This window comes from Haemaphysalis longicornis, unplaced genomic scaffold (genome assembly GCF_048455015.1).
Source record: "Haemaphysalis longicornis isolate Haplotype H1 unplaced genomic scaffold, Haemaphysalis longicornis Haplotype H1 scaffold_5, whole genome shotgun sequence".
NCBI lineage: Eukaryota > Metazoa > Arthropoda > Arachnida > Ixodida > Ixodidae > Haemaphysalis > Haemaphysalis longicornis.
Window position 1 is genome coordinate 45,327,323 of NW_027526385.1, and position 13,449 is coordinate 45,340,771.

The window sequence follows — 13,449 nt, forward strand, 5'->3', positions numbered from 1 at the left end:
CCATGTATAATTCTACAAGAATTTCTTTAAATTTTGGCCGGGCGACTCAGTTGAAGGACAGGCAGACAGATAGCACTCTTGATACTACTCGTGCTGCAACTAGCTGTCCCTCGACGTCATTAAATCTTGGTAAATGGCCTCGAATCGGGGGCTATAGACGTATCGGTTCGTGGCACTTCTAAGCAGAGGCAATACACATCCCACACAGCTGCAAATTTTCAACGTCCTCGGCATCCAAGAGTTCGGACTATATTTGCAGCCCCTTCCAGTTACAATGACAGAGAATTGAAATTCGAAATTGAGAACTGCTACTTGTCGAGTTAAAGCAAGTGTAGAGCAAAATACAAGCAAGCAAGCAAGCAAGCAAGCACAAATGAATAAATGAACCAACTAACCAATCAGCCAACAAGCAAATGAGCGAGCGAGTGAGTGAGCAAATGAACAAGCAAACAAAAGAGTGAGCGAGCAAGCAAATGAACGATTGTATGAATGAGTGAGCAAGTGAGAAAAAAAGCACTAGCCTTATCAGAGATGCTGAGGCTCCAGTGAAGTGTCAACACCACCGCGAGAACCTGGGGGATTTACAATACACAGCTTCACTGCAAAAAATAGAACTCCGATCTTGCTCAATATGGAGTGTAGTGAGGAACAAACTGGAACGGTCCCACCATGGACTCCTCTAACCAACAGGCCAGCGGCCATCGTGTGACATCCTGGCCGACTGCCACACCCGGGCCCAGTGCGTGTACAATGCGTCAATGAGTCAGCACCACTGCCGATGCCTGCCAGGCTACAGGGGAGACGGATACCAGTGCGAGCCCAGCCGTGAGTGCGCAACAATGAATGCATACCCCTGCAATGCATGGCTGTATATACGCAGACCAATACTATACGGATCATAATGAATCCAGGGAAATGATGGGCTGCTGGCCTTACTCGCTCTGTCTGTCTGTCTGTCTGCCTGTGCATGTTGCGTGCATGTGTGCCTGCAGACGTGTGTGTGTGTGTGTGTAGCTTATCAGATCAGGGAATGAGCAACTCGATATCATTGCATGAACACAGAAAAGAAAGTCAGCACTCCAAAAAACCAAAGATGACGCATGTGAAGCATTTCATCATTTTTTAGAGTGGAAATAAACGTTTCAAGGTGCTGGTCTGGCTGTACATAGGCGACTAAATACTATCATCTGCCCAAGCACACAGATACAAACACAAAAAGAAACCGACTCAAGCAACTAACGCCGCGGGATCACATTTCCAACCAACCGTTCCTTACAAGTACCCAAGAAATATTTATTAACAAATTCTACACAGATGCATCACTTTCACTGGAAAGAATCTGCAAATGGCGCTACCCCCCCACCAACCCGAAACGCCCATACTGTCAGCAAGCCGGTCAAGGATATTAGTTTGTCAGCCTCAAAAGACTGTCTTAACAGATTGCACTAAGTTGCCTGTATGTATTAAGTTCAGGAAATTCAACCGAAATTTCATGGCAAGAAAAGTCAGCGTAACTACCCCGGTTTTTTCACTGTCCTCCTTTTGGCGAGAACAACCCCGTTGAGAACACAGCAAAAGCAACCTGTAAATGGCACTTCACCGCACAGACACGCAAAGCGAGGAAAAGCGAACTTAACACAAACTTAACAAAGGAGGGAGGACACAGTGGGGCTGAATAAACCAGGCTTTACCAGAGCATTGGAACATTAAAACTCGCTGCTATTGTACTTACAGAAAACAATAGTGATTGCACACCCTTTCCTACTTACCTCCTTCCCCAGAAGGGCTTTGTGCCTCCTTTATAATAAAGCATATTCATTCATTCATTCTTTCCTCAAGATGTATGGGTCAGAAGCGTTATCGCAACCGAATGCAAGTTGTGCAAGAGTACTCAATTTCACAAGCACGTCTCAGCGTCAAAAAGCTCACACAGGGATCTACACTTGGTGCATTGCTTGTGACAGAAAAGTTATTTGGTAGTTATTATTTGACGATACTATGGACAAAGTTATACCCCCCCTGGAAAATTTCTGGGGGGAGGGGGGGGGGGGGGCACTTTCTTACGCTTGAACTGACAGTAATATACTTTTCCATCGTCATGCTAACTGTCGAAGGTATTGTGAAAGGCGGTGAGAGGGTGTGCAAGGGGTGAGGTGCACACACCACCAAAGGCAAAAACCACCCTTGCACTTCCTCCTGATGTCAGAGTTGCAGCCTTTATAAGTAACCAGACTCTTATCATTGTTTTACATTTAGCGTTGCACGCGGGGAAAATCTTTCCTTGAGCACTGCTTCTACACTTCTCAATGACAGCGACAGCTGTCTGCCTGCCCCTCAACACCTAAATAAACAGGCTTGAACTACACTCACTGTGGCTGGCCTTGAAATAAATTTGCATTAGAATAAATGAACAACCACTGGTCGGATTTACAAAGCGTCATTAGGAAGCAACACAACCGGTCACCACAAACTATTCACACAAGCCTTGGAGCACATAATCAGAAAGTAACGTAACAGGACCTCTCATCTTAGCCTGGAGTAGGTGATAGTTGTCACTGTCGTTGTGTTGCCACAATAGGTTTCTTTCCCTACCTTTCTTGGCACAGTACACCTAGTTCCCTATAGTACGGCCCATCTCATTTCTTTAAGTGCTTCAGCTCACGATTGCTCTGTGTGCAGAGGCTGGTTGTGAGTCAGCCCGCGACTGCGCGCCTGTGGGAGGAGCCTGCGTGGTCGGCCCGGACGGCCGGAGGGCCTGTCGCTGCCAGGACGGCTTTGAAGGCGACGGACAACGGTGCCAGCCACGGGACGAGTGCTCGTCGCCTGACCACTGCGACCCGCGCGCCCAGTGCGCGTACGACGGGCAGCGGTACCGGTGCCAGTGTGCACCGGGCTTCGAGGGAGATGGAAAGATCTGCAGGCCCATTGGCGGTGCTGGGGGAGGAACTGAAGGAGGCGAGTAATAAGCAGCAAATCAGCTCATCCTACTCTTTCAAATAATACAGGCACTACTTGTAAGGTTGTCGGTGATCTCTTGTTCCAGTCTTGTTCACTGTACGTACATTGTTGTTGCAAGTTTTACAGTGCAGTATTGGTATTCCCTGTCCCTTTTGCACTATAGAAAGCACCTTTGCGTTATTTATAGAAGCAACATGATCAGGCTGTACCATTTCTGGGAGCATCCAAAGAAGCTGCACGGCTTTTTTTTGTACCTGTACGGCTCCATTTTAGGCGGACGTCAAATTTATCGTCGCAGAAACCTACCCCATTTTGGGGGCTTCCCCTTAGCAGGTAGCGTTGATTGAGATTTTTTTTTATGGCCCTCACAACACCAGCATATGCTGAACAGAGCCATAGTGGGGAACTCTGCAATGTCAACCAACCTCAGCTTCCAACGCAGATGCATGAATTGCTGCCTAAATTTTTGTATTCCATTTCTATCATAAGTGGCTCCAGCAACAGGGACTCAAATTTGAGGCACTTAACTTTTAGTTGCGAAAGGTGTTAGGACCACCACAGCTGGTGCAGTGCGGGTAAAGTGAGTGGTGAAAAGGTGCGTTGCAGCAGTATGACTTTTACGATGACCGCTTTTACGACAGCAGTACGACAGCCTTTATGACTGACTTGCCCCAAATGTGCTGCTTTGGTTTATGCAGAAGTCCAGCCGTGCAATGTGGCGAACAACTGCGGCCCGTACGCTCAGTGCATGCACGACCCTTCAAGCCGGTCGTACCGCTGCGTCTGCGAGCCCGGAACAGATGGTGATGGTTACGTGTGCCGGCCGTCCGCGGTGCAGCCACTCTCCTGCCTCGACGATCCGTCTCTATGTTCCAGGGACGCTGAGTGCGTGGCCCGATCGCCGGGTTCCCTCGGCCCACACGGGTGAGTGACAGCGGGCAAGGTGGGGTAAAATGGGAGGGGTGCTTCGATTTGCGTAGAAACTGGTGTTTGCAGAGGAACCACAGGGAGCAGCTCCGTACATGTTCAGGCATTCACCTCCCGACTTGTGATTGCCTCAGACAGGCAATATCAGATGCCTAGCTCACAAAGAGAAAGATTTACACAGTCTTGTTCATTATGATTGAAAAGAAGGCTTAGTATTAACACCTGTGTCTCAGATCAGTGATTCTGCCTCTAAACTCGCTTATAGCCTTCCTAGCTACAGTGTGCATTAAGTGCTTGTTTTGGCACTCCCTTTTTTCACTGGCATGTTATATATGCCCCTACATTTGAGTGGTATCATACAATCAGCATTTAAATGCATCGCGCTAACTACAGGGAATTTCTCAGAGGGTCTGAGTGGAAGCTCTGCAGGTAGTAGTAGTAGTAAACGTTTATTGGAGCAAAAGGGAAAGGGAAAAGGGTGGTGGTGAAGCGTCCCTAGTCCAGGATGCCTCTCGACCGGGCCGACTCAATGGCCCGAGAAACCAAGGCCCTCTGGCGGGCCGGGTCCGGGCTGGTCAGCTCAGTCTCCCACTGCTCCGGGGTGGGGAAGGGGGGTGGGTTAGGGGAGTGGGGACAGGAGTATACGAGGTGGAATGTGGTGAGTGGGGTGTCGCAGTGTTGGCGTCGACGGGGGTCGATAGTGGGTGCGATCTGGTGGAGGATGACGTGGTTGTAAAAGGTACCGGTCTGAAGGCGACGATAGATTATGGCTTGCTGGTTGGTGAGGGAGTGGTGTGGAGGGGGGTAGACTCGGCGGGTAAGGGTGTAGTGGGACAGAAGGGCATTGTACGTGTTATCGAGAGGAATTTGGAGGAGGTCGTCGTTCGTGCGGGCCCGGGCCGATGGGATCACCTGACCATCGGTGGAGAATGCCCGGAAGTGTATACATAGCAGCAAGTGTGCATGCACAAACACATGTGCAGGTGCCGTCATAAGGAATTGGAACAATGATTTGTGAATATCGATCCCCCGTGAAAATGGAAGAGAATTTCTAGCAAGAAATTATAATTTCCAGCTTCATGACTGACTAGATTTATAGATTCTAACTGGAATCGACAGCTTCTAACTAGAAAAATTCTTAGTCTAGCTAGAGACGATTATTTCCAGCTTGCAGGGTTTTTTCTTCCAGCTGGACTGAAAAATGCTAGCTGGAAGTAATAGCTGCCAGGCGGAACAAAATCTCAATCCGCTATAAACAAGCTAGAAACTAAATTTATAGCTATAGATTTGCCTCTTTCTAGCTAGAAGAAATTTTTGTTACAATAATCCAGCTAGAAAAGAATATTATTTTCACCTGGGTATATTTGTCTTACTGGCTTTATGACCGCCATCACTGGTTTACAGGTGCTTTCTCTACTATTAGGGAGGACTCCTTTGAATGCACACAAATGCAGCCAGGCAGTTTCCATAAAAATAAATTCATGTAAATTTATGAGACTGTGTTCCAATTACTTTTGACAGCACCTGTACATGTGAAGACACTCTTGGTGCCATCATGTGTTCAGCATCGAACAGCAGAACCCGTGCCACCCAAAATATATGGGGGACGAGGAGCAATTGTACAGTGTCCTAGCACCAGGCCCAGTGATCCAGCCAACCTTTGGAACAGCCGGTCATTTTCAAATCGCAGTAGTTCGGGAAACTACCAGCAACAATTGAGCTCAGCTTCTGGCTTTTTCCATGCCTGCGCTTCATTGCCACCTCCCTGGCTTTCTCCAACTCTTTGTGCCTGTAACAGAATGCCGGCGGCATCGCACGTGTGCCAGTGCCAGCCTGGTTTCACCGGAGACGGCAAGACCTGCGCTCCTGCCCCCAAGGCAACCGGGGAGGAGTACCTGCTCTTTGGCCAGGGCATGTCCATCCTGCAGATGCCCCTCAACCCGACAAAGAGTGAGACTGGCATCATCTCTCTGGCAATCACTCCTACCTAACGCCTCTCCATAGTACTTGCTATACCCCATATATATTAATGGTTCTGATGATGATGGTTGATTTTTAATGGTGCAAGGCCAACTAGGGCAAAGAGGGCCAAATACAGTTATTTAACATGATGTAAAAACAGCGCGGTAGGACGAAATACACGAGGAAAGGAACCAGACAGGACGAGCGCGGACTATCAACTGAAAATTTTATTTGACCGGAAAGACATATATACATAAAAAACATTGAAACGACGCATGCGCTAACATCTGTGCCATACCAACACTGATAGCGATAAAAAAGGGAGAACTAGTTTGCTCCTTCATAATGTTAACCACAAGCAAGATAAACCACTTCTTTAGCATGTAAAGTAACGGAAGCGCTCGTGTTGTGTACTCCTCTCTCGTCCCGTTTAATTTGCGCTGGTAAATCATGAAAGTAACGGATGCCTGACTAATGCACTCGTCACCAAGCCTGTTTATATAGAACGCCTCTATTATTTCGCGCTTTAGCTGATTAGAATGACGGAACAGTAAGACCGTTTTTTCAAATTGGGGCTGACATGAGCGCGTAGGACACGAACGACAGTGATCAGACAAATGAGATCTAGGTGTGCCTTTCAAAAAATTGAAGTGCTCTCTCAAACGCACATTTACACAACGGCCCGTTTGGCCAACGTAAACATGACAAGACAAAGGTATTTTTTAAACAACACCAACACGTATACACGGGATGTACTTGTTCTTGTGGTGTTCTAATAGAGGCGTTCTATATAAACAGGCTTGGTGATGAGTGCATTAGTCAGGCATCCGTTACTTTACATGCTAAAGAAGTGGTTTATCTTGCTTGTGGTTAACATTATGAAGAAGCAAACTACAGTCGAATCCCGCTACAACGAAATCGACGGGACGTGCGAAAAATTTCGTTGAAGCGAAAATTCGTTGAGGCGAAATCTGCCGCAACACACCACGGAAAGGCCCGAAAAATAGCCCCGTATGCTTCCGCATCATTGGCAGCATAATACAATGTTTAGAAAAAGGAGTGACGTGCAATAACGTCATGTTTATTCGGATAACAAACATACCAATGGTTATCTGTTCTTTCACTGCACGCGAAGAACCCGCGAAGAACCCGTTGCGGAGTGGGGTGAAGAAATGCAGGCGCAAAACGCATTGCTGTACAACAAGGCGTGTCCACCGAGCTGATTACTTGCAGATAGCTGCTAGGCCGTCGGAAGGCCCCCTCTCACTTGTAGCAGGAGCAGTGCCGTTATCTTATCATCTGACACGGCGCGGCAGCTACTGACCTTGGCACGTTAGACGGGCGCGCTTGCATTTAACACAACTGCGCGCTCATGACTAAGATAGGATGACTTGGCTTCAAGACCAAACACGCAAACATGATTTTTGCTCTTGGCTATGAAGAATGGTAATAGGAAAACGGCAAGGACAGCTGCTCACAACGCATACATGACGGCGCCGCGCCAGCAGCGGAGCACATTTGTGCGATTTCAACTGGATACGGATTGGCTGTAGCTCCGGCTTGGCGAACCGGGCCTGCGCCTCATGGCTGCGCCTCATGTAAAGACGGCCAGCCACATCGTTATCACCATCAAACAATGGCGTCCGCCTATGTTTTTTTTTTTTTTTTGTGGCGGAGTGGTTGCATCGCGCATGTTTTCGGTGAAACTAAGCGTCCTGAATGTATAAAAAGTTACAGATAGCTGGCGCTATGCTTATTTTATTGTAAAATAATTGTTCAAACCCAGCCCAAATCATCAAAAATTTCGTTGAAGCGAAAGCAAGCCTGACAAATGGTTCGTTGTGGCGAGGACTTTGTTGCATGGACTTCTATGGCTGGCTGACGGGGAATTGGAAATATTTCGTTGAAGCGGAAATTTCGTTGAAGCGGCGTTCGTTGTAGCGGGGTTCGACTGTAGTTCTCCCTTTTTTATCGCTATCAGTGTTGGTATGGCACAGACGTTAGCGCATGCGTCGTTTCAATGTTTATGTATATATGTCTTTCCGGTCAAATAAAATTTTCAGTTGATAGTCCGCGCTCGTCCTGTCTGGTACCTTTCCTCGTGTATTTCGTCCTACCGCGCTGTTTTTACATCATGTCGACCTACCAACTCGCCCAACTTTCCATCCTGCTACAGTTATTTAATGGTAGATGTCAGTGCAAATTCTAAACCCTTTGACTTAAACAAACCACAACACAATGAGGATGAGCTGGTGTATAGGGCCAGGACGATTATGCATGATACGTAAGAAGCTGTAAAAATTTGACATCGGTTAAAAACTGAAAAACTGTTGCCAGCCAAAAAGTATGATGGGTGTAACGGGGTATGCTGTCTGTATAGTTCAGGAAAATGTTTATGTCGTGTTGTGTCAAGTGCCTTGCATGTAATTAAGATGTGAACTACAAATAGGGCCTCTCTGCAACTGCTGCATTGGGGTCTTGAAGATCCCGTGAGCAGATACGAGTGTGTTGCATGTGTGTGCCCTCTCCGTGGCCTATTATTGGTTCTGCAGTGGAGTCACCTGATGTGTTCATCATCACAACTATCACCAGATTATCCCGCTGAAGAACACGGGCCTCTCCCATACATTTCCATACACCTACAGAGCCATCAAAGTGTGAGGTTACATTCCCCCTTGGGTACAAGCTAACCACTTCCTGTAAGCATCCAGTGCCACCTACTGGTTCACTTCAAGCGCTCCTACCATTGTTTCGACCAACTGCTAAAAGAATCTCACTGTTTGGCTGCAGTAACCCAATGGGTAGAACCACAGGTTTGACACAAACAACTTGGGTTCCAGCCCCAGCAGTGCAAAAACTTTTGCAAGAACCGTGACATATTTTTCTTTTTTTTGCTGTAAAAAGTTCTCTTGGCTCAATTCTACTTCCTTTTCGTAAATAAGGGTGGTGGGGTATCTTTTAGCTTGATTTAGGGGCAGAATGCAGCATACCAACACATTTAATTAACCACATTTAATTTAATTAGTGTTCTGCATCACACCAGTAGTGCCTGGTTTACACCTACCTCAAAATGAAACATTGCTATTTAACTTCATTAATGGTGGCTTAAATATGATTTTGAGGGTAACATTAAACCTTTTGACTTCACACTGCGGCCACAAGGGATGCCCTGCAGTGCTTAATAATGTTGCAAATGCTTTTTCCACGCCACAGATACGGTCTCTATCAATATTTTCTAGGCCACGCCAAATGTTTCTGATCCACAAACAATTCAAAGCAAAAGGTTAACATTCAGGGGTGACCAAATTATTTCACAACAAGGAACGTAGGTGCTTTCACCAGCTTTCTGGCACCAAACATTCGTCTCACTCAAGAGGTATGCTTGCATTTTGAATTCTTTGTGGCCCACTGACTTTTGCCACGGCTTAGAAACTTTTGACAAAGACTGTACATCTGCAACACCACAGGGTTTTTCAGATGCAGGCAAAACACACCGCTGAAAACGATGTAAACTGTTATGCAGCTAATTCTGCCGTATCGAAAAATGCTTATTGGGCCTCCATCGGTTGCAAGGTTGGCAAAATTGAGAACAGGTCATGACAATGCACGGTGCCAACATACAAATTACCGTATTTTTGTGATTGTAAGCACACCCCCTGATTTTACGCACCCTCCCCTACTTTCGGGAAAAAAAGTTGGAAAAAAGTTTGCATGCCAATGCAAGCACCCCCTTTTCTAAGCAACCATCGCAGGGTAGATTTCAGACGCGTGGAAGCGGTCTCAGGTTGACGTTGTGGACAAGTAATTTATGAAGCTTTCAATTACAAACCGCTTCCACAGAACAGACGACGACCTGCCGGGGGATACTGAAACCGGCGGCCCAAACGGCACAACGGACTTGAATGAATGACTGAATGACTGAGCATCAGACTGAGCAATGGTTCGCTGCCTGTACCTGTTTTTATTTTGAATGTGTGCCAAATAAACCACTGTTCCTTGTGCCTGTCTCGTCGAGACACGGCCGCGAAAAAAAGTGGCGGTGGGAGCGGCAAGTTAGGTTTTTCAAATCTGAGCACCCCCCTCACTTTGGGCATCCCAATCGCAGAAAAAAGGGGTTGCTTAGAATTAAATAAATACGGTAATTTCTTGCCCAAAGCAGTCGCACATTGTATTACACAATAAAACAGCCACTAACGTGATCGTATTGCCTTCCTTTTACCCTACAGGCAACCCAGGCAGGCTTCTCCTGATGGAGCAGCACCAGACCGTGGTCGGCATTGCAGCCGACTGTGTAGAGGAGCGCATCTACTGGACCGACGCCGCGTCTGGAGCGGTCAGGCGCGCCTACTACAACGGCTCGTATCCAGAGGTGTTCCGCGCAGGCCTGCGGTCTCCGGAAGGCGTGGCCCTCGACTGGGCCTCACGCAACATCTTCTGGACTGACTCGGTGGACGACACGGTCGAGGTGGCCTCTCTCGACGGTGCCTATCATCACGTGATCGTCAGCACGGGACTCGTTAACCCCAGGGGTATCGCCGTCCACCCATCACTTGGGTATGTACAATGACAACAATGCCAGCACCAGTGTATTGATGCTGTAAAAAATACTGCAGGCATAGCATTACCACTGGTGTTTTCACTTTTATGGGCGAAGCCCCTTAGGGGCTGGCGCTGTCGGCGTCTCATGTCATTGTCGTAATCGTCGTCGCATGTAGTCACGGTACTAAAACACCGAGACACTCGCTTACGCCTCGCGCTGGAGCGCTTCATGCCTCAAAGACAAGAGACTTTTACAGCAAAGCTGTATACTTCTCCCCCAACGGTTTCATCGTCGTTGCAAAAACGCCAAGGCTCCAAGAATACCCTTATACACTGCAAGCTTCGCCCCCACCCAGGTTTCATGTTAGTGGAGATGGCCCGGGATTTTTTTGTTTGCAATTAAAATATTTACTGTCAGGTAAACCTCCCCAAATGTCTGTCATTGGTACCCAGACGTTAACTTGTGCTGCAATTACTTTTTAATTAATTATTTTGTTTATTAATACTGTTAGCCCAGTTTTGGGCTCTTACAGGTGTGGGAGGTGATGGTACACTATAGCTACAGCGTGAAAAAAGGGAAAGAAAGTACATTTCCCCAAACGCGAACACAAAGTAGAGTTTGGAAATGTAACACGAAGGCAATTGCAAATTTAAATTTCTTGCCACCCCAAGCTGGTGGGATACACTAGTCCTTTCCATAAGAATGAAAGGGAGGCAATACTGCAAGTGAAAGACAATGCCAACTTTTCGCTAAAGGCAAACACTACAGAGACTGGTTTTTGCTATCTTTTCTCGTTTCTGCTTCAAAGGCCAACTGCACTCAAAATTTCGACCTCTTGAAAACACTATTTCCAGTCTGTTAAAAAAAAAAAAGAAAGAAAGCAAGGTGCAAAATACGCCAGCTAAAATACACGTGTGGACGCCGCAAGCGGTTAGCAAAAATTGGCGGTTTTGAAACCGAAATCAACGAGAGTGCAACCATTTAAGTGACGTTGCAGCCGTCCAGTGAGCGGCCGGACGGTCAGAAGCTCGGGAGCAAGCCTGCGCGCAAGCTCTACATGCGCACGGGGCCGAAAATGGGTGAAGTGTTGGAAGCAGAGCTCGACCGGTTCGCCAGCTGCGTGGCTGGCCAGAGGAAGAAGACCCGACCGGCTGGAGCGTCACAGGCGCGTCATGGCTGTTTACGCGATGCACCGGCAGGTGAAGCGTGGTCTGCAGCGGAGCTTTTTTAAACGCTTCTGACTGATTGACGAGGCGTTTCACGGGACCAAAATTTGTGTCCCAGCTGATTTGGTGGCACTTACTACACATTAAAAATCAATTGGTGAAGGCGAAATTTGAGTGCAGTTGGCCTTTAACCATCCGGGGAGTCTAATGCATACCAGAGAGTTATGCTTACGCTGTGTGTGCAACCACGACTCCGACACTTCATGCTAGTGGAATCCCACGCTGCAGAACAAGAGCTCGCCTTCAGTCCTTCATCTCGCGCCCTTCCTATGAATGAGACCACCTTGCCGAGCCAACACCCACCATTGTCGACCGCCAACTTTTTCGTTCTGCAATACGTAGTAGTATTGTGTACCTGGGCATCCAACAAGCCAGTTATCATCTTTATCCACCCCCTCTTTGATGCATCTGGCCTTGAAGATCAATAAAAATACGTAAATAAAAATTTACTGTCCCTTCCTGAAGGAAGTTGAGAGAAGTGCAAAAGCTAAAAGTGTGTCCAACTTTCGCTGAAAGTGCGTCCAAGTGATCATCAAACCTTTAAAAGCCAAATCGCAAATGAAGAATGAAACCATGCGACAATCTTTCATGCATTAAGTAAAGCATCAATGAACGATCTAAATGTATGTACTATACCGATGCGTGGTTCACGAGAAAAGGCACACTATTGTACTCCTCCTTCACGATCAATGCGTGTACTGTCTTATCTAGAACCGTTCTTTTTCTGCAGTTTTTAAGTAACCATTTTGACACAATGGAGTCCTGGTTTCACCCAGCTGTGTGTCCAGAGATCTCATCAGAGCTTTTCAGTCGACCAACCAACCTATGGGGAAATGTGTTTTTTGACAGGACACCATGGGTCCCACTAAGAAATCTTTGGCTTGAAAATAGCACTGGACTGACATAGAGTAGCATTTGGACGGCAACTTAAGTTTGCTTCCCTTCCATTCTTGGCATCGCAGGCGCCTGTACTGGACCGATTGGGACAGGCGTTCGCCGCGCATTGAGTCGTGCCACATGGACGGCTCGGGTCGGCTGGTTCTGGTGGAAGGCGGTGGCCTGGAGACGCCCAACATGCTCGCTCTGGACCTGGAGCACAATGACCTGTGCTGGGCGGACGCCGGCCGGAGGACCATCGAGTGCGTCAACCTGAATGGCCTCGGCCGCCGCACCGTCTACACACCTGCCCAGTACCCGTTCGGACTGGCCCTGGCTGCCGGACGCGTCTACTGGACTGATTGGAGCATGTGAGTGCGCCGAAGACCGGCATGTTTTGACAAATGAGGTGAAAGCTGACAATCGGTGGATCATCAGGGTAACAAGAGGTTGGACTAGAAGTAGGGGAAGGTTATCAACTGAATTGAGGGCTTAACCCTGTGAGGGTCGACTTTTTTTGAAAAAAACTTTCCTAGATGGTGAAATTACTTTACGGTGGTAAATTACAGTGATAAACAAGCTAAGAGCAGTGCCAATATAGATAGAAATAAACTCTCACCATCCCTGCAAGGGAGTGCCGATAAAGATACAAATCAAGCTTCACGCGCCTCTGATTAAGCGGGGAAACTGAAACCACGAAAGGGTGTTGACACAGACCACGTGACGCACTGAAGCTAGAAAGTTCTGTTTACCTCCACAAAAACGTAGTACAATCAAATTTCAAACGCTTCTTGTGAGTCCTAAAAGGTGGCAGCACCTCCCAGCCTCCCAGTGAGCATGCATCGTCATTACGCCACGAAATTTCAAACGGAGGGTTGAAACTATATTCGTATGGCAAAGACCTCACGGGATGGAAAACCGCCACCATACATATATGGAAAAACCCCTCAAAGGGTTAAA

General features: G+C 47.4%; 1 protein-coding gene across 1 annotated transcript in view; it reads left to right on the plus strand.

The window, feature by feature from the left end:
* Positions 1-13,449, plus strand: part of Ndg (Nidogen) — a 43,953-nt gene that overhangs the window by 25,963 nt on the left and 4,541 nt on the right. The window contains exons 12-17 of the mRNA XM_077670303.1: positions 691-825; positions 2,680-2,955; positions 3,657-3,882; positions 5,684-5,835; positions 10,074-10,401; positions 12,576-12,860. Of these exons, the coding sequence (XP_077526429.1) occupies positions 691-825; positions 2,680-2,955; positions 3,657-3,882; positions 5,684-5,835; positions 10,074-10,401; positions 12,576-12,860 (1,402 nt within the window). The remainder of the gene's footprint in view (positions 1-690; positions 826-2,679; positions 2,956-3,656; positions 3,883-5,683; positions 5,836-10,073; positions 10,402-12,575; positions 12,861-13,449) is intronic.